Source organism: Lepus europaeus, chromosome 21, assembly GCF_033115175.1.
Source record: "Lepus europaeus isolate LE1 chromosome 21, mLepTim1.pri, whole genome shotgun sequence".
Taxonomy (NCBI): Eukaryota; Metazoa; Chordata; class Mammalia; order Lagomorpha; family Leporidae; genus Lepus; species Lepus europaeus.
The window spans coordinates 12,844,590-12,865,790 of NC_084847.1; the positions used below are offsets into that span (position 1 = coordinate 12,844,590).

Here is a 21,201-nt window from a genome sequence, read left to right on the forward strand (position 1 = left end):
GATCCCTATTTGAGGCCCAGCTGCTCTGTATTTCTGACCCAGCTCCCTGCTAATGCCCCAGGGAGGCAGCAAAGGGTGGCTCACGTGCCATCCACGTGGGAGACCTGGATGGAGTTCCTGGCTCCTGGCTTCAGCTGTTGCAGGGTTCTGGGGAGTGAACCAGCCGATGAATGCTCCCCCTCACCCTCTTTCTCTCTGTCATTTTGCCTTCCAAATAAATAAACAGACCTTAAAACAAACAGAACACGGATCAGAGGCCACCGCCCACCCAAGGCGAAAATCTAGCTCACAAATATGTTCTGTTTGGCGTGCTGTGTTTAATTTTAAAAACTTGTCAACAGTGAAAAGTTGGTCCAGGTCCTATCCTAGTCAACTCTGGCTTAGGGGCTTGAATCGGGCAGAAGATGCAGCCCAGGAGCCCTTGTTCCTGCACGGTTACCCTCAGGAGGAGGACAGGCGACAGCGGCCCCCGCTGTAGTGCACAGGCTGCTTGGGTGGCCACAGTCCCCACCACACCCTATGTGGTTAGTCCAGGCCTATGTACTTATCTACCAGGTGCTGTGGTCCTCTGAGTGTGTTCGCCTTGGTATGTACAGCATCGGGATGCTGGGTGTGCTTGGCTGAACCACGGCGCTCTCAAGAATGTCCATATCCTAACTCCCAGAACTGGCGAATGTGTCACCTTAGGCGGCTGAGGACCCTTGTGCTGTGACTGAATTAAGGCTCTTGAGACGGAAGGAGCAGAAGTGGCTGACACGGGCCGGGTCCAGTATAATCAAGAAGCACAAGGGATGGCAGAAGCGGAGGTTGAGGTGACACTGGTTCTGCGGGCTCCGAGGGTGGCGGGGGCCGTGAGCCAAGGAGTGCAGCTAGCAACTGGGTAAAGCAAAGGGCAGCATCCCCTCCCAGCACCTCCTGCGGGACCACGCTCTGCAGAGCCATTTTCGACATCTGCTCAGAGACGTTCCAGCCACTGCAATGGGCAGTGGAGTCCTGCACAAGAGAGACTGTCTTGCAGCCTCAATGTTTGCAAATAATCCACTGGACATTATTTTTAAAACTTGCTACTAGTGGCTGGCACCATGGCTTAACAGGCTAATCCTCCGCCTTGCAGCGCTGGCACACTGGGTTCTAGTCCCGGTTTGGGCGCCGGATTCTATCCCAGTTGCCCCTCTTCCAGGCCAGCTCTCTGCTATGGCCCGGGAAGGCAGTGGAGGATGGCCCAAGTGCTTGGGCCCTGCACCCGCATGGGAGACCAGGAGAAGCACCTGGCTCCTGCCTTCGGATCAGTGCAATGCGCCGGCCGCAGTGGCCATTGGAGGGTGAACCAGCGGCAAAAAGGAAGACTTTTCTCTCTGTCTCTCTGTCTCTCTGTCTCTCTCTCTCTCTCTCTCTCACTATCCACTCTGCCTGTCAAAAAAAACAAACAAACAAACAAAAAAAAACCACAAACTTGCTACTAGTTATCTGAGCCTAGAACCTAGCTAGCTGTCTAATGTATGAATACAAGGTCATTTTACATGGTTTTAATTTAAATGGATTTTTTTTAGGAAAGTAACTCTTATGTATGTCAAGAGAAAATTGTATTTTGTTTTATTAAAGACCTGAATTTTTCACCATTTCAGAAAACCCTGTATCCTAGGGCAACACTCCTTAGCATATGTGAGACACACACACACACGTATAAATGTACACATATGAGTTAGTTTGCCATTGGTAGCTGTAATATGCATGGTGATTCTATACATATGTGCAAAAGACTTCATGATACCTACAAACATAATTTCACTGGCATTTACAGAAGGGAATACGGGGGCGAGCATCTGCTGCAGTGGATACTGGTACACCCATGTCCCATGCTGGAGTGCCTGGGGTGGAGTCCTGGCCCTGCTTCCGACTCGGTTCCTGCTAATGCGCATTCCAGAAGGCTGCAGGTGGTGGCTCAAGCACTTGAGTCTGCTCATGGGAGACCCGGATTGAGCTCCTGGCTCTCTTTTTTGGCCCCGGCCCAGCTCCTACTCTTGCAGGCATTTGGGGAGTGAACCAACAAATAAAAGATCTCTGTCTCTACTTTACAAATAAAAATAAATGAAAAATTTTAAAAATACATGTTACTTATAAATCCAGTTTTGTTTTCATTTTCTATTATACTTCACTATAATATAAATGGCCATTATATATTTTTGAAATTCTGTAGATGGGTGTGATACGTGATTATGATCATGGCCCCTAAATTTTTTTAAAGACTTATTTATTTATTTGAAAGGCAGATATACAGAGAGAAGTTGAAAAAAAAAAAAAGTTGGGGAAGGAAGAAAGAGTGAGAGGGAGAGAAAGAGAAAGAGCACGTTTCCATCTGCTGATTCATTCCCCAAATGGTTGCAATGGCCCGGGCTGTGCCAGGCCGAAGCCAAGAGCCAGGAGCTTCATCGGGTCTCCCATGTGGGTGCAGGGGTCCAAGTACTCAGGCCATCTTCTACTGCTTTCCCAGGCACATTAGCAGGGAGCTGGATCAGAAGTGGAGCAGGGGCTAATGTTGTGGTGCAGTAAGTTAAAGCCCTGGCCTGCAGCACCAGCATCCTACATGGGTGCCAGTTCGAGTCCCGGCTACTCCACTTCTAATCCAGCTCTCTGCTGGTGTGCCTGGGAAAGCAGCAGAGGATGTCCCAGGTCCTTGGGCCCCTACACTCACATGGAAGACCTGGAGGAACTACCTAGTTAGTCCAGAGCATCTTGAAAAATAATAACTCATTACTTTAAGCCAAAAGGTTTTCAGGTCATTTATCATGCAGCATAACCATCAGGGAATTTCATTTCAAGATAGTAAGAAGGGCTCTACCCAGTGCTAAACAAGAGGGAGCATTGGGCCCAAATGGGTCAAGAATCATGGCTCGGGGATGGCACTGTTGTTCAGGGGGTTAAGCCGCAGCTGAGATACGTGTCCACATCCCAAACTCGAGTGCCCAGGATTGAGTCCACCTCCGCTGTTGATTAAGCTCCCTGCTAATGCACCTGAGAGGCAGCAAATGACGGCCCAAGCGCTTGGGTCCCTGCCACCCATATGGGAAGCCTGGATGGAATTCCTGGCTCTTGGCTCAGCCCCAGCTATTGCAGGCATTCAGGGGGTAAATCAGTGGACAGAGGATCAGTATCGCTCTCTGCCTTTCAGTAAGTAAGATACGTGCATGTGTATATAGAGTTCTACACCTAGTATCAAATAGATATCAATAGATATATACCCAATACAACATGTATACATAATTAGATACATATCTACCAACGTCCCCCTGCTCTTAGCATAGACTCTACCCTCTTTCCTGGCCGTGCAGCCTCATCTCCAGTCTCCTTTGCTCACTCTTCTCCAGTCATCCTGGCCTCCTTTCCATCCCTGGAATAGGACACTGAATCTGATAGTACTGGGTCATTCAGTAAACTTGGGAGGAAGTGCCCCAGGGGATTTTAGTGCTGCATTAAGGAAACTGAATGGTGAAAAGCTGGAGGTGAGGCGATTTCTTGAGAGAGAGAGAGAGAGAGAGAGAGAGAGAGAGAGAGAGAATAACCTAGATGGGGCAGCAAGGTCAGCTCTAAGGGCTTGGACGTGTTATTTACCTATAACTCCTTTTTTCCTGATAAAAATCATTCATATTTATTTAAAAACTTTCTAATACTGTCAAAAGATTGGAGAGCAATGGCCCCAAAACTTTCACATCTCCAACTTCCATACGCTGCTTTCTATTTTTTTTTTTTAAGATTTATTTATTTGAAAGAGAGAGACAGAGACAGAGACAGAGAGAGAATCTTCCAACTGCTTTCCCAGGCCACAGCAGAGAGCTGAATTGGAAGTGGAGTAGCCGGGACTTGAACTGGCACCCATATGGGAGGCCAGGGCTTTAACCCACTGCACCATAGCACCGGCCCCTATGCTGCTTTCATTTCTTGGCTAAAAGATTGAGCTACTACTGTCAACACTTGTCTAGCTCTGGCTTGGTCTACATTTGCTCATGAATCAGGCGATGCACAGGAAGTGTCCCCACAATGCTGCGGCTGGCTCACAGGTACACTTCCCCCCGGCCTCTGGACAAAGCTAACATCCTCCACTCCTTGTCTTTCACACAGCACACTTGTTCAGACTGTGGGCGCCCAGCTGACTTCACAGGAAAACTAAGAGGCCCATTTGACTATAAAGAAGTCCCTTAGGCTGGCGCCATGGCTCAATAGGCTAATCCTCTGCCTGCAGCGCCGTCACACCGGGTTCTAGTCCAGGTCGGGGCGCCAGGTTCTGTCCCGGTTGCTCCTCTTCCAGGCCAGCTCTCTGCTGTGGCCAGGGAGTACAGTGGAGGATGGCCCAAGTGCTTGGGCCCTGCACCCCATGGGAGACCAGGAGAAGCACCTGGCTCCTGGCTTTGGATCAGCGTGATGAGCCGGCCGCAGCGGCCATTGGAGGGTGAACCAACGGCAAAGGAAGACCTTTCTCTCTGTCTCTCTCTCTCTCACTGTCCACTCTGCCTGTCAAAAAAAATAGAGAAAAATACTTAATTCTTTTAAAAAAAAATGTCCATCTGGGAAAGGGTTAAATCAGCCTATTTCACAGCTGAGTTCATCTAAGGAAACGCGCAGGGCCTGAGATAATTCACGGAAATCATACACTTCGGGTTTTTTTTCCCCTAACAACTGTAATCTCTTTCAAAGTTTAAGGAATGGAGAAATATCACTCATTAGGGATCATGAACATCACTCTGGAGATTTTAAGGACTTGAATACTTAAAAAGATAAGCAAAATAGTAGATTAGGGTTTCTGTTAGATTCTTACTATTTGAAATGACAGATATAAAAAGCTGGTCGGTCTCTGACTCCACATCAAAGTGAGCAAGTTGACACAGCTTGTGCGGGGGCGGCCTGGGTGGGAAGTAGTTTGCCTGGTCTGGAATTTGTGGAAAAACAGAATCCGAAGATAACGTGGGGCGGTTACGATGCCGTGTCCCACAGTGGACTGCCGGGGTTAGATCATGGCTCTGACTTCAGCGTCCTGCTAATGCAATCTCTGGGAGGCAGCAGTGGGGTGCGAGTAATTGTATCCCTGCCACCCACAAGGCAGACCTGGATTCTGTTCCCGCTCTTGGCTTTAGCCTTGGCCCAGCTCCAGCCATTGCCAAGTATGTGAAGTGACCCGACGATAGCAGCTTTTTGAAGTCCCTTCCACGGCCTCATTTGTGTTCTCAGACCACCACCCTCCATTCCCCTCACCCCACAGTTATAGTTTGGACATGGATTGAGTGTATCCCCCAGGCTCGTGTGCTGGGAGACCGATCACCAGAGCGGTTATGTGGGGAGGTAGCGTGGAACTTTGAGGAGTCAGGGCCTGGGGTGATCGTTCAGCCTTGTGGTTAGGCTGCCTACGACCCACACAGCAGTGCTTGAATTCAAGTCTCAGCTGTGGCTCCTGACTCTGTTCTCTGCCAGTGCAGACCCTGGGAGGCAGCAGTGTTAGTTCAAGTAATTGAGTTCCTGCCACCTATGTGGAGACCTGGGCTGTGTTCCTGGATCCTGACCCTGGCCCTCGCCTATCCCCAGCAGGTGCAGGTAACAGGGAAATGAACCAGTGTATAGGAGTTCTTTCTGTCCATGGGTCTCTTAAATATATACTCACACATATGTGTGTATATGTGTATAAATATTTGTAATTTGTGGAAGAAGAATAGAGGTGGGTCCTCCTGGGAAGTAATTACGGATAGATGTAGTTCTCATGGGTCCCCACTTTGTTCTTGCAAGAAAAGTGGAAGACTGGTCCTTCACTCTCTCTGTCTTCTCTCTCTCTCCCTCTCTCTCTCTCTGTCTCCCTCTCTCTCTCTATCTCTCTCCCTCTCTTTCTTTCTCTCTCTCTCTCTCTCTCTCACACACACACACACACACACACGTGTTCACACCAGGATGCCATCCACCACATCACACAGTCAGAGGGCCCTTGCCAGACCAGTGGCAAGATATTTGGAAGTGAGTCTAGAAAACTGAGCTAAATAGATCTATTCTCTTCATACATCACCCAGCCGCAGGTACTACACTACAGCAATGGAAAACAGGCAAGGCCGGCACCACGGCTCAATAGGCTAGTCCTCTGCCTGCAGCGCCAGCACACCGGGTTCTAGTCCCGGTCAGGGCGCCGGATTCTGTCCCGGTTGCCCCTATTCCAGGCCAGCTCTCTGCTGTGGCCAGGAAGTGCAGTGGAGGATGGCCCAAGTGCTTGGGCCCTGCACCCCACAGGAGACCAGGAGAAGCACTTGGCTCCTGCCTTCGGATCAGTGTGGTGCGCCGGCCGCGGCAGCCATTGGAGGGTGAACCAACGGCAAAGGAAGAGCTTTCTCTCTGTCTCTCTCTCTCTCACTGTCCACTCTGCCTGTCAAAAAAAGAGAAAACAGACGAATACAATCACAAGCGTTTTTGGCCAGTGGCTCAGTGGCGTAGTCACTCAGCATCGCCACTTGCCATCTCTTGCTATGCTAGTCCCTGGTCGTCGTCGTCGTCGTCGTCGTCTTTTTTTTGGACAGGCAGAGTGGGTAGTGAGAGAGAGACAGAGAGAAAGGTCTCCCTTTTGCCGTTCGTTCACCCTCCAATGGCCGTTGCAGCCGGCACACCACGTTGATCGGAAGCCAGGAGCCAGGTACTTCCTCCTGGTCTCCCATGCGGGTGCAGTGCCCAAGCACTTGGGCCATCCTCCACTGCACTCCCGGGCCACAGCAGAGAGCTGGGCTGGAAGAAGAGCAACTGGGACAGAATCCGGCGCCCTGACCGGGACTAGAACCCGGTGTGCCGGCGCCGCAGGCGGAGGATTAGCCTAGTGAGCTGCAGCGCCGGCCAGTCCCTGGTCTTCTTAGAGGTTAATAGCACTCCCAGGAAAACCCAAAGGGCTAGCTGGCCTCTCATTGCTTTTCTTCATAACCCCAGGCCCATCTTTCATGTCAGAATCTGGCTATGCTTCTGGCAACCTGTTGGACTGACCAGCACTGTGGTGCAGTGGTCAGGCCCCTAGACTCAGGCACCACACCGCTTGGTGTGACTCTGGCCTCTGCCACTCACTCGCTGTGTTGCTTGCGCTCCTCAGTGCACCTGCGTGCCGCTCAGTCCGCCGGTAAGACAGGGAGAATGGTGCTCACCTGGAGGGTTGTCAGCAGGATTAAATGAGCCCCTGTAGGCTCCGTGCTTAGGACAGTGCTGGGCACACAGAACGGGCTCTAAAGGTGCTAGCAAGTTCTGGAATGCTAGCCTCTTGCTCAAGCTCACGGCTCTCCATTGGGTATGAAGCCCCTCCCTCTTTGAGGGATTTACTAGCTCCAGGGACCCCGGAGACCTGGGCAGCCTCCCCAGAGTCAACCTCTGTCCAGACACAGCAGGTGCACTGAAGAAATTACCTCTTGCACATAGCAGTTACAGTAAACTGAGAGTAAAGTCCCTGACCTCCCCTGGGGCTCTCAAGACTCAACTGCTCTATTAAAAGTAGGCTCTGACTTTTGAGGGAATATATTCATTTGTCCATTCATCCATTCATTTGTCTATTCATTCATTCATTCAATAAATACTCATTGAGTCCCTACTACGTGCCAGGCACTTTAGGAGCTGCATCATGGAATAAAACAGCTGATTAGTAACTAAAAGTAACTGGAAATCAGCAAGTTAAGGGCAAAATATGAATCAGCCTGACTGTGCCTGGGCAGCCTACTGTGTTATTTCAAGACATAATTTGAATGGCCCCAGCAAACCATGAGTTACGCGGCTGTCTAAGAGCCATTTGAGTGTAAGCTGGGCTGTGGTGACAGATGAGGGTGGTCCAGTGATGCCATCTGGGCGGGAGGCTGGCCGTCACTCAGTGTAAGCGTCTATTCCCAACCTCAGGACGTGAGAGCTGAACTGAGACAATGCAAATCTGTCGTGCGGATCTGGGTAACGGGAGTCCCACTTGGTGGCTGCCGACCTTGAGACGACAATGACGGTGCTGATAAGCCTCCAAAAATAAATCCAATACAGAGAATGTGGCCAAGGAGGGGGACGGATGGAGGAGGTCCCAAGTCAGGGAGTGGACCAAGGTTCCCAGCAATCCGCTCACCCTGCACGTTTGTGGCATTTAAGATACTGAGCTTCCTGGCAGAGTCGCGGGAAGCTAACGTTGTCGGAGCTGTGAGCACCATCACCTACGCTCCCACTGACAGAGGCAGCGTAGACTTCCTGCAGCCATCCTGCAAGGAGTTGGTGGCACAGGGTTTTGAGTTGCAGTTGTCTGTGGCTTTCAGTTGCATCAATTCTTGCAAGGTGATGGCGGGAAGAACCCTTATTTTCTACCTTTGGTCATTTCTTTGAAAATCTCAACTTTCATGCTGCATTCAGGCGGCCTGCAATGTTTGATGTTTAGAGTGTTTCCAATGAGTCCCGGCAGCAGTCCATCCGTGGGATGCCAAAGACGAAACAGGACCTGGCATAGGGATGCCTCATTAATCTCTAATACAAACAGAAATGCCTCTTGTTTCTTAAAAGCATTTGATCACTGCCTGGAGGCTGGAAACTCTAAACCCCTCATTACAAAGATTATTTATGGGTGAATATTAGATACGCAGTCTCCGACGTCAAATCTTAATCACTGCCTGGGGAGCTGATGTTTGTGCCTTCTGCATGACTATAAATTAAAGGAATAACAGCTGAGCAAGTTAGGATAAAGGCTGCATCATGGAATAGAAGTGAATTCCCAGCACGGATCCACTTGCTGCTTCTCCTCATAGATTCTTGTCTCAAACACAGAGAAGAACAGACTCACAGCGGAGAAGAATTAAAAAGAAAAAAAAAAAAAAAACCTGCCTTAGCTCATCATTGTCCTGCATCTACCAAAGGCTTGCTTACTCATCTGTGGGTTTCTGGAGTTCAAGGCCGTGGCTTGTCCTCTCCGTGTCCCCAGGGCCTGGCCCCACGATCGCACAGAAGAGAACTTGATGAACGGAACTACACTTAAGTGACTTCGCCTTCTTGTAGGTATTCCTCATGTGTGTGCCAAGATGATCCCACCGCTCTCGTTCCAGTTCACAGGATTGGGGTAAGGAAGAAGCGGGCTGATGTGTGGACAGCGCTTTGGCCAGCACTGGTGCGCGGTGTGCAGCTCATCAATGAGCCGACCGCTCTGGCTTTCACGACTACGGCTGACACCCGGGCCCCGGTGGAAGTCCAGGGGACAGGAGAGCGGTTACCTGGCTGTGATGTAGACCAGTCGCTGACATTCATCGAGCAGCATTTCCTGTTCGCGGGCTACTTCCCGTTCCTGAAAACATGGGCTCTCATCCCTGTGCGCTTTCCTGGTTCCAAGGGGACAGGCAGGCTGTCGGTGAAGTGGGATTGAAAGCCCCCGGATTGGCACCCACAGGCCTGTGTCAAGAGGGAGCATTTCTTTTTCTTTTTTTTTTTTTTTCAGATTTATGTATTTATTTGAGAGGCAGAATTACAGAGAGGGAGAGGGAGACAGAGAGAGAAAGGTCTTCCATCCACTGGTTCACTCCCCAAAAGGCCACAATGGCCAGAGCTGGGCCGATCCAAAGCCAGAAACCAGAAGCTTCTTCCGGGTTTCCCACGTGGGTGCAAGTGCTCAAGGACTTGGGCCATCTTCTGCTGCTTTCCCGGGCTATAGCAGAGAGCTGGATCGGAAGTGCAGCAGCCGGAACTCGAACTGGCGCCCATATGGGATGCTGGTGCCGCAGGCAGAGGCTTAGCCCACTACGCCACAGTACCAGCTCCCAGAGTAAGCATTTCTGACAGAGCAATATAAAGAAATCCTTGCATTTGTGCCTATGTTGGCATGAGGGATGTACAGTCCCTGGAACCACTCCCACCCCCAAGGAGTGATGGCTGAACTGCATTTCAAGGGAGGAGCAGGCCCAACACGGGGCTCTGGCTTAGCTGGGTGGGCCACGCAAGCTGAGCGCCGGAGCCAGGTAGTTCTGGATCAGGAAGGTGTCTTCAGAGACTTGGTGAGAGGGCTGCTTGCTTGGGGGTGACAGAAATGCTTCCAGAGAAGAACAAAACATTATTTCATGGGTACAAACAAAATCCTCTTCCCAACTTCTCCATGATATGATCCATACAATAAGGCTGCCTCATGAACCCACTGCAGAATTGGAATTTTGTTTTTACCCTGGGAGCTGGACCAAGTGCTGAATCAGATCTTCAAGTGGCAAGAATGAAGCCACTCAGAGAGCAGGGGTAATCCGCTGTACGTGGGAAGCACCTGTAGCCCAGGAGTTCTAACGCAAGATCGTACGTTAACATTTATGCAAGCTGTCTTATGTGCCGGGCACTGGCTGAGCCCTGGGCTTGCTCTGCCTCATTCCACCAGCATGGTAGCCCCAGGAGCAGGTGCCATGCCCCTGCTCCTTTCACACGTAGAGAAATGCCTGTGGCTCAGAGAAACAAAAGAACTTGCCCTAGGCTGTGTGGTCAGCTGGGATGGTAATGAACTTCAAAGTCAGGGAGCTTTGACCTCAGAATCCTGCTCTGAAGTACTAGGCTACAAACAAGGCCGGGATTACTAAGTGTACAACTCATACAGGAGGGGGATCAGGCTGTGCCATTTGCCATCGCTTTCACTCCCTCATTGACAAAACTCGTGAAATAGATGGATGGAGTCTTCTTCCTTCTCCACCTGGCGGCCTCTCAGGGATGAGTCTAACAGGACAACTTTCTCAGACAGGCAGGAGCGAGCTGGACCATGGTGATAGCAACGCTGCCCTGTGTCCGGCCACGCACTTACTGAGGACCTACGTGCGCTCCCCCATTATGCCTTGGGCAGGGCATATTGGGCATTGAGTAGAGAAGCAGAAAGAAATCAGATGAAGACTTTGTGCTCAAGGGACTTAAAATGCTGGGAGAGACAGACGCGTACAAAATTAAGTCTATGCGGGCTAAGAATGCCTTAATTAAGGATATCTTAATTTGCCGTGCAACAAGGCATGGATGAAATACCCTGAAAGCTGAGAGCTGGGATCAATTACTTGTGGTTTGGGCCCAGCAGGGAGCTGGAAGCTGGGAAGAGGTGTCACGGAGCTGGGCATGGAAAACCAAGTGGAACTCGAATTGGTTCCAAGATTTTCATCTAACAAAAGCAGGACCACTTGCCCGGAAGTGGGGGCCTCGCACGGGGCACACCGAGCGGTTCTGGTGGGCAGGGACGGGGCCGGGAAGGAGACTGGGTGGGAGGAGACGAGGCAGGGAGGCTGTGGACAGTCCGGCTGAGGGTCCTCGGCTTCCCCGTGCGCATCCATGGCTGTCGGATGGTGGACTGTGGCCCACTGCGCCCCGGTTTCCGCCTTCACAGGTGCATGGCACAAGTTCTCATCAATGCCTCATGATCCGTTCCTGCCTCAAGTCGAAGCAAAACAGCCACACGAGGCCTAATGCTTGGATCTGCGGGCAGGCACTTGGGGGGAAGAGGCAGGAGGGGCGGAGCAACGTCACGCCCAGCTAAATAGAAGCTCCAGTCTTTGCTGGAACATGGGAGACCTCTGGCTCCACAGTACAATCAAGGACCAAACACTCAGACAGGAGCCCTGCCAGACGCCAAGGGGACAGCGTGAACTCCAGATGCTTTTACAGAGTCCACAGTGTGGCCACCCCGAAGGGCTGCATTTGTTCTATCACAAATGACTTCATCTGCATTCAATGATCTAGCCCTACCATTCACCCTTGGTCACACTTTTTTTTAAGACTTATTTATTTGGGAGGCAGAGAGAGAGAGAGAGAGAGACAGAGACAGAGAGACAGACAGATCTTCCATAGGCTGGTTTACTCCTCAAATGGCTGCAATGGCCAGAGCTGGGCTGGTCCGAAGCCAGGAGCTTCTTCCGGGTCTCCCACATGCGTGCAGGGGCCAAAGCTCTTGGGCCATCTTCTACTGCCCTCCCAGGCCTTAGCAGAGAGCTGGATCGGAAGCAGAGCAGCTGGGACTCCAACCGGCGCCCATATGGGATGCTGGCACCGGGGGCAGTGGCTTCACCCGCTACGCCACAGCACCAGCGCTGCCTGATCACTCTGAGCCCTCTGTCCCTGTGTGTTCTCATCTACTGAACGCTGATGACGATGGTGGAAGGAAGGGGCAGGCATTTGGCATAGCAGTTAGATGCTGCCTGGGATACCTGCATCCCATATTGGAGGGCCTGGGTTCTAGTCCCGGCTCTGTTTAGGATCCAGCTCCCTGCTAACGTGCACCCTGGAAGAGAGCAGTGATGACCTGAGTACCTGGGCCCCTGCCACCCACTTGGGACACCTGGATGCAGTTCCAGGCTCCTGGCTTAGGCCTGGCCCACCCTGGCTGTGCAGGCATTTGTGGGAGTGAACCAGTAGATGGAAGATCTTCCTCCCCTCTCCCTTCTCCCCTCTCCCCTCTCCCCTCTCCCTTCTCCCCTCTCCCCTCTCCCCTCTCCCCTCTCCCTTCTCCCTTCTCCACTCTCCCATCTCCCCCTCTGACTTTCAAATAAAAATAGTAAATGATTTTTTTAAAACAGAGGATTGCAGAAGGCTGCTATGAGGGCTAACTGAAATAATGGACGATAAAGTCAAGTGCCCGCACAGAGCCAGTGCTCACTCAACAGTAAGTACTTTTCCCCCACGCTCTCCCTGTGGCTCACCCAACATGCTACAATTCAAAACCGTGCAGGAGATACCCCCCCATCATCTCAGGGTGCTAGGTGGCGGTGTGCCACTTGGTTTGCACAGATAACCAGCTACGGGGTGACAGCGCCCAGTATCCTGTGCTCACTTTGAGAGCACCAGGCCTCTCCCAGAGCAAGTTCCACGCCACGGGTGGTAAGGAAAGCTTTCACCGATGCATGCAAGGAAAACCATCACACAGGAGAAGGGCAGGCAGGGACGCCAGGCAGGGCGGGAGGCCCGCGCAGCCGGACAGAAGGCAGGGCGAGTGTGTGCACTGTTGGCCGCAAGGCTGGGCTTGGGTGAGCGGCCCCGAACGCAGGCTGTCCCACCCAAAGGGATCATTTCAAGGACAGGAACCCAGTGGCACTCTGAGATAATGAGTGACCATTTGATCAAAATGGAGGACCGAGAACCTGCAAAAGACCTTGCTAAGCAACTGACCTCAAAACATTTCTCCCTCTTCGCTTGGTGAAGGAGGCTGGCCATTCCGGGAAGCAGGACTGGAAAGATGAATGTTTCCAAATACTCTCTGGGGGAACCTGAAGCAGACAAGGGGGAAAAAATCCCTCTGCAGGGCCTGAATGCCCTGTGTTACTCTGGGAAGAACATTTCCTTCTGAACCGAAAAAAGTCTGGTCTATTCGATAAGACAGCCGTAAGTGTTACAGCGTACACCAGACTGCTGGGTTGGGATGGATTATTGAAGAAAATTAAGGGGCAGGCGTTTGGATGCAATGGGACCCTCGCATCCCATATCAGTACCTGGTTCCAAGTCCTGGCTCCACTCTTGATTCTAGCAGGGATGGCTCAGGTAACTGGGTCCCTGCCACCCATGAAGGAGACCCAGGTTGAGTTGCCAGCCCTGGCTGTTGTAGGCATTTAGGGAAGAGAGCCAGCGGGTGGAAGAGCTCTGTCTATCTGCCTGTCTCTGTCTCTGCTTTTCAAATAAAGAATTTCTTTTTTTTTTTTAAGGAATTTGAAATGTCCTTTGAGCCTCTGTAGACTGGCAAGGATGTAGGCCAGGTCCTACCTAGAACCAGGTCCCCAGCTGGTTACAGCCCCAAGGCAGCAGGAGTGAGGCCAGGGCGTAGCTGGTGGGAGTCTAAAGGCCCAGAATGCAGTACTAGGGCCTGGCTGGAGGCCGCTCCTACAGCACCAGACTCAGGGTAAGAGGCCTGCAGGCCCCACCTCTGGTGTCACAAGTAAATGAGGGCGGCATGATAACTGCTCCCACATTTCACACTGATTGACCCCTCTCCCCTTTGTATTCAATGCAGAATCAAATTACACCTGCTATTATCTTCATAACATTTTAAAAAAGCCTTATTTTCCTTTTATTTGAAAGGCAGAGAGGAAACACAGAGCCTTCATCTGCCGGGTTACTCCCCAGATGCCCACAGCAGCCAGGGCTGGGCCAGACCAGTGGCAGGAGCAGACCATGGCCTGGAGCTGCAGCCATGTTGGGGGCAGAGACCCAAGCACCTGAACCATCCCCTGCTGCCCCCCAGGAAGCTGTGTTGGAGGTGAAGGAGCTGGGGCTCTAATCAAGCATTCTGATCCGGGATGTAGGCACCTGCAAGCTCACCAAACACCCAGCTCTTTATTACATTCTAACCTCCAAGTTAGTGGACTAAAGGATACTTCTCTTAATTAAAACCCAAGCCATATTCTTTCTGATTTATATGGCCTCTGTGAGGTCTAGCTATCCACCCCCACCCCCACCCTCACCCTGTGGCTTCTGCTGTGTCCCAAACCCCAAACGACAAAAGCGGAAATCTCGCCTTGTTTACTTACATGTTTTTGGATCGATGGCTTCCAGTTTGTACGAAGGACAAGGTATGTGTGAGGTCACGGTGATAGGGGGAGCTGGCAGGTAGTGCTCAGCGTGGAAGCCGTGGACGATCACTTCCTCCAGTGGCAAATCCTGAGGGTGGGCAAGGGCGGGGACCCATCGCAGGCACGGTCTTTCCTTTCGGAACCTCACAAAGGGTCGCGCTTCCACGGCAGAACCCTAGGCTCAGGGGGCACACCCAGCACAAATCTGTGTCTCCCTTCCCTCCGGGACACCTGCAGATGACACTCGAGGAATAAACCCCTGACCCAGGAAAGAACAGGAGCCGCTTCTCTGCATGACCGATTTGCAAACACACCCAAAAGAAACAGGGAAGCCAGGGAGGAAGGCACAGCCAGAGGGGGACGCTGGCCCCGGAGAAAGAGTCCACCGAGTCAGCGCAGATCCGAAGGGGGGGGCACAGTGAGGTCGCGTGAGGGTCCCGCTGGGCTGCACCTGCCTTCTTCCTGCTCCCGCGTGCCCCGGGGTGCACAGAGCCGCGCCCCGCGCCAGTGCCAACCTCTTTCCCAGCAAAACTGGAAACTCCGTGAACCCCGAGGCTACGTCCCGGGGGCCTCCCTCCCCGGCTGCCCTGTCCTTCAACCCCTCTCTCTGGCCCAGCCTTCCTCTTGCCCACCTAATGCTCGGAGACATCCACTAGGTCTGCAACTGCCCCCGGCGTGGTCAGGCTGCTGGATTCATCCCGGAGGCCTTTCTCACTCGGGGGTCTCCTCTGAGCCCCACAGAGGCCCCTGGAGTTAGTCGAGGATTATGTCCCATTTAACAGACGAACAAACTGAGGCGCAGAGAGGTCACGTGACGCCCTTTAAGTGAGGAGTGCAGCTAGCATCTCTCCCTGGCTCTAATCCCTCCCCTGGTCCACCTCCCCATCATGACACTGACATTGGCCGCCGTCCGTGCTAGTCTCTACGAGCCTTCCCCCTAGGTTAAGGCCTGGAAAATACTCACAGCAGCCGGCGCTTCTTGTTTGACTTTGTATCCTTCTGGAAAAGGGGGCAGCTCGGCTTCATACTCTGAAAGGAGACAGGGGAAGCGCTCAGTTCCATGCTTTGTTGCAGTGGGTGACACACAGAGAGACAGCTGGTCCCACACATGCCAGGGCTAAGGCTGTATGTGAGGGTCTGGGGCTGTCTTTCCCCAGCGTGCTCAGCCTCCGATTGTGACCGTGGTAACTAGGAGCGATGGAGTGGGAGGGGGTTAGGGGAAGATGCCCGTGGCTTCCGGAGGAGAGGCTTACAGGGAGCCCGCCACACAAGTTCTATGGAACGGCCGCAACGCTGGCTGAGAGGTGGCCAGAAACCTCTCTCGGGAGAAGGCTGGGAAAAGATTTCTGGAAAGGTCAGGGTGTTAGGGGCAGCTGCACTGTCATTTTTGGTGATGAGGAAGAGTCGCCGTTCTGGGCAAGACGGTATGGCGGGAATACAGGTGTACTGGACGCAAGGTGTCTCCGTTATCAGGGTCCTTTTTTTTTTTTAAGATTTATTTTTACTTATTTGAAAGAGTTACAGAGAGACGTAGAGAGAGGTCTTCCATCCACTGGTTCACTCCCCAGATGGCTGCAACGGCCAGAGCTGCGCCGATCTGGAGCCAGGAGCCAGGAGCTTCTTCCGGGTCTCCCATGTGGGTGCAGGGGCCCAAGAGCTTGGGCCATCTTGTACTGCTTTCTCAGGCCATAGCAGAGAGCTGGATTGGAAGAGGAGCAGCTGGGACTCAAACTGGTGCCATATAGGATGCCAGTGCTTCAGGCCAGGGCAATAACCTTCTGCACCACAGCGCTGGCCCCCCATTATCAGGTTCCTTACTGGGAAGTAGAGCATTTCTTAACTTTCTTTTTTTAACTCCTAAGTATCAGGCTGGGGTCAAGTACATCAGACTGCAGGTTGTAAGCCCTTTCGATTTGCTATAGCAGCTGTACTAGTTTTGTTTTTTTAAGATTTATTTATTTGAAAGGCAGAGTTAGAGCTCTTCCATTTACTGGTTTGCTCCCCAGATGACCCCAGCAGTCAGGGCTGGGACAGGAGGAAGCCAGGAGGATGGGACTCCATCCGGTTCTCACACATGGGTGGCAGGGTCCAAGAACTTGAGCCATTATCAGCTGCCTCCAAGGCACATTAGTAGGGAGCTGGATGAGAAGTAGAGCAGCCGGGACTTGAACCAGCGCTCATGTGGGATGCTAGTGTTGCAGACCTGTGCATACTACAACACTGGCCCCAGCTGTATTAGTTTCCATTGCTGTAACAATATTGTAACAAATGACAGTAGCCCGCTGCTGTTCTGTGGGGATGCAGTCCAAGAAGTTCCACAGGTCTCTGAAGTTGTGGATGGTACTGAACCCTGTGTTTATCTGTAAGTTTAACTTTGAGATTGGGCACAAGGAGAGATTAACAACAATAACTCAAGATAGAACACTTATATCAACACACTGTAATCAGTTATTTTAAACTCACGAGAGGTGTATTCCTGGCATGTTTCGTGCGGTATTTTCAGACGGAAGTTGACCACAGTTAACCATAGCCATGGGAAGTGAAACCATGGCTAAGGGAGGACCGCTGAGCCCAACTTCAGAGATTTAAAGCAACACAAGTTTCTCACATCACAGCTCCCTTGAGTCAGGAATCTAGGGATGGTGCGGGGTCTCAGGAGGTCAAAACCAAGGCACCCGCCAGGGCTGGTGGGATTCAGCTCCTCACCATTGGAGGTCTAAGGTCCCAAGCATCTTGCTGGCTGTCACCCGGGGACCACTGGGCTCCTGGAGGCTGCCCCCAGGTCCCTGCCACAGGCAGTGGGCAACATGGTTGTTTCTACGTCAAGGTCAACACAAGAATCTCCTATTTGACTCCCTCTGGCTTCTGTTCCTTGAAACTCCCCTGAGTAGGTCTGGTCCACTTCCGGTCATCTCCCAGGATTAAGGTCAGCCGATGAAGATCCGGATTAGCGTGTGACTGAGTAACCATGTGCGCCAGGGGTGAGAATGTGCAGGCCACCTTAGCATCCTGCCTGCAAACCAGCGACAGCTCTGTGCTCGTCCCTCTTGGGCATGGTGAATTTACCCTCCTGTTCCCACTGCTTTTTGAAGTACCCACCACTGATACAGTATGGAAAATGTCATTGACCTGTATCTTTAAAAAAAAAAAAAAGATTTATTTATTTGAGAGGCAGAGTTGCAGAGAGAGAGAGAGAGAGTTCTTCCATTCGCTGGTTCACTCTTAAAATGGCTGCAACAGCTGGAGCTGTGCCGATCCGAAGCCAGGAGCCAGAAGCTTCTTCCAGGTCTCCCATATGAGTGCAGGGGCCCAAGGACTTGGCCCATCTTCTACTGCTTTCCCAGGCCATAGCAGAGAGCTGGATCAGGAGTGGAGCAGCCGGACTCGAACCGGTGCCCATATTGGATGCCAGCATTGCAGGTGGCGGCTTTACCTGAACACCACAGTGCCAGCCTCTAGACCTGTATCTTTGATTATAAAACCAGTACATAGTGAAAGTTTTAAGTAATAGAGATGGCTTCCAAAGAGTAAAAGTCACATCTAATCCCACTGCAACCCTATAACCACTGTTAAGATTTGTTGTAAATCTGTTAGAATGTTTTTCAACATATTTGTTAATGTATGTATGAGGGTACTTTAGAGTTTCAGAGGAAACAAAATTAAAAAGTAAGTTTGAGACAGGCAATTGGGCTAGAGGTTAAGATGCCTAAATCCCAGGTTGGAATGCCCTGGGTTCGAGTCCCAGCTCTGCTCCAGTTCCAGCTTCCAGCTAACGCGCACCCTGAGAGGCAGCAGGTGAGCCAAGTAGCTGTGTCTCTGCCACCCTTCGGGAGACGTGGATTGAGTGCCCAGCCCCTGGCTTCAGCCTGGCTTGGCTGTAGCCACTGCGGGCATTTAAGGCGTGAGCCAATGGATGGGATCCCTTCCTCTACCTCCACCCCCACAAATACATAAATAACTTTTTCAAGTTTATTTTTGCAAAAAAAAAAAAGTTTAAAACACATGCATAGCTTTTTTTTTTTTTTTTTTTTTTGACAGGCAGAGTGGATAGTGAGAGAGAGAGAGAGATGAGAGACACAGAGAAAGGTCTTCCTTTGCCATTGGTTCACCCCCCAATGGCCACTGTGGCCGGCACACTGCGCTGATCCGAAGCCAGGAGCCAGGTGCTTCTCCTGGTCTCCCATGCGGGTGCAGGGCCCAAGCACTTGGGCCATCCTCCACTGCACTCCCGGGCCACAGCAGAGAGCTGGCCTGGAAGAGGGGCAACGGGGACAGAATCCGGCACCCCAACCGGGACTAGAACCCGGTGTGCTGGCACTGCAGGCGGAGAATTAGCCTACTGAGCCACGGCACCGGCCCATGCATAGCTTTTTAATAGGCATTTTCCACAAAATTTTTGAAGACCACATTGCAAAAAATACATAATACACAAACATATTTACTTAAAAGATCTTAGACCAGGTCAAACGACCCAGGTGCAGAGCTTCCTAAATGTCCTTTTCGCTCACAACTTGTATCGGTCTTCCTCTCACTTGAAATCCTTTTCTTGCTTTGGGAGGGAGGCACCTGGGTGTGTGTGTGCCTGCCATTGTTAGCTCCTGGAGAATACTTCCTCGATGGATGGATGAAGTGTGAACAAAGCAAGGACACCAAGGTGCTTTTTATTATTATTATTATTATTTGACAGAGTCATAGGCAGTGAGAGAGAGAGAGAGAAAGGTCTTCCTTCCCTTGGTTCACCCCCCAAATGGCTGCTACGGCCAGCGCGCTGCGCCGATCCGAAGCCAGGTGCCAGGTGCTTCCTCCTGGTCTCCCATGAGGGTGCAGGGCCCAAGCACTTGGGCCATCCTCCACTGCACTCCCAGGCCACAGCAGAGAGCTGGCCTGGAAGAGGGGCAACCGGAACAGAACCCGGCGCCCATATGGGATGCCGGCGCCGCAGGCGGAGGATTAACCTAGCGAGCCATGGCGCTGGTCCCACCAAAGTGCTTTGACTCCGTGTTCACTCACTCCGATTCACTGAGGGCCCCGAAGGAAACATTCCAGGTGTTGGATGTGGTGCCACTCTCAATGGGGCTGCACACACGATCGCCACGCCTAATTAACCAGGGTACTCTTTTGGTGGGCATTCGGATTTTTTTTTCCCAACGTTACACTGTTAAGTTACAATGAGCATTTTCATACATATATCACTGATCTGAATGGAGCTTGTCTGTCAGATTAATGCCTACCTGGAGAATTGTTCTGTCACAGGAAAAATTAGTTTAAAATCTGAGCCCCAAGGTTGACAACAATTTGTACTGCTAGTAGTAACGCTCCCTGTTTGTCTAGGGTATAATCAATCCTACACAGTTTTAAAAAGATACTTTTATTTGCATTGCTTTAAGTATATTTGCCACGTGTGCATTTTTGCCAGTGAAATCTCAGGCGTTCACTTCAATTTGATGGAAAAGATAAAAACTTTATCGTGACAACCCTGAAAGATCCACAGTGGAAGTGAGGATACAGGATACCCAGGGAAACAGCTTGGCCTCGAGCCCATCCCATGTGCTCCTCACTCACAGCCTCGGGCACGTTTGAGAATCTGTGAATTTCCCCTGTGATTTCAACTGGAAATATGTAATTGATTACAGACCGGTGCTGTCCCAGCGAACGGCACGAGAGGATCTGATGGTTTGTAAAAAGCATCGCGTTCCTTAAACCGGCCTGATCTATCATCATTTGTGTCCTTTGATCGCTAAGGGCTGCTGGCAAGCTCACCTCCAATCTTTCAATTAACTGACTGGTGAGCAGGTTCACTGGCGAGGGGACTTTCATCACAGGCGGGAGGAAGGCACCCCTGTTTAAGCAGAAGAAGTGGTCGCTCATTGAACACAGCAAAGGCGACACCGTGCAACCAGCAGAGTGAGCCCGGCAGCTCGCCAGGCGAGCCGCGCCCTGGGACCACAGTTGGACACTTTCCCTGCTGTGCCTCTGGGATGCCAGATAATGAAATGAACTGATGGCCCAGGCCATTTACAAGTTGAGCTTTGTGTTGTTTGCCGCTGAAAATGATCCTAATGGAAACAATTAAAAGGCAACATTTGCCCCCTGCCGGCTGTTGCTAGTCCTGGCGGGTGTGTCCTCTGGCAGGGGGTTATACAAGGTTGCTGGACTGGGGGAAGAACAGGGCTGAGGAGCTTAAGTTGCCGTGAGGGGATGCATAGTGAACTGGGGTTGTGATGCCCAAGCGCGATGCCACAGAGGGCTGCACCTGCAGCTTTAGAAGCACCGAAGAGACGCAGGCCTTCCAGGAGAGGGGCACCTGGGGCTGAGTCTTGAAAGATACAGAGGTTAGAACGGGCAGAGATGTTCCATTATGAAGCAAAGCCTGTGCCTAGGAGTGGAGGGGTGGGACACGGGGTGGCGACAAGGACACGGTACAGGACGGTGCGCTGTGCCGTGTGCCTTGCCTGGAGTGCTAGTTTCATGCCCAGAGTTCAAGGACTCATCAGGCTAGGGCCAGCACCAGGCAATCTGTGTTGTTAGCAAGCTTCCAGGAGGTTCTGCCGTCGGTGCTCCTGTCCATGCTTGAAAGCATACTGGTTTCCTTTCCTTTCCTTTTCCCCCTTTTTTTTTTTTTAAGACTTCTTTATTTGAAAGGCAAAAACAGAGAGAAGGAGAGGTCTACAGCCATACCACCCTGAATGCGCCT

The 21,201-nt window shown here is 51.6% G+C and overlaps 1 protein-coding gene across 1 annotated transcript in view; it reads right to left on the bottom strand.

Annotated features, from left to right (window-relative positions):
* The window catches only part of IQCK (IQ motif containing K), a 124,311-nt gene that overhangs the window by 98,693 nt on the left and 4,417 nt on the right, over nucleotides 1-21,201 (bottom strand). The window contains exons 2-4 of the mRNA XM_062180962.1: nucleotides 15,472-15,536; nucleotides 14,466-14,595; nucleotides 13,114-13,211 (exon numbers count right to left, since the gene is read on the bottom strand). Of these exons, the coding sequence (XP_062036946.1) occupies nucleotides 13,114-13,211; nucleotides 14,466-14,595; nucleotides 15,472-15,536 (293 nt within the window). The remainder of the gene's footprint in view (nucleotides 1-13,113; nucleotides 13,212-14,465; nucleotides 14,596-15,471; nucleotides 15,537-21,201) is intronic.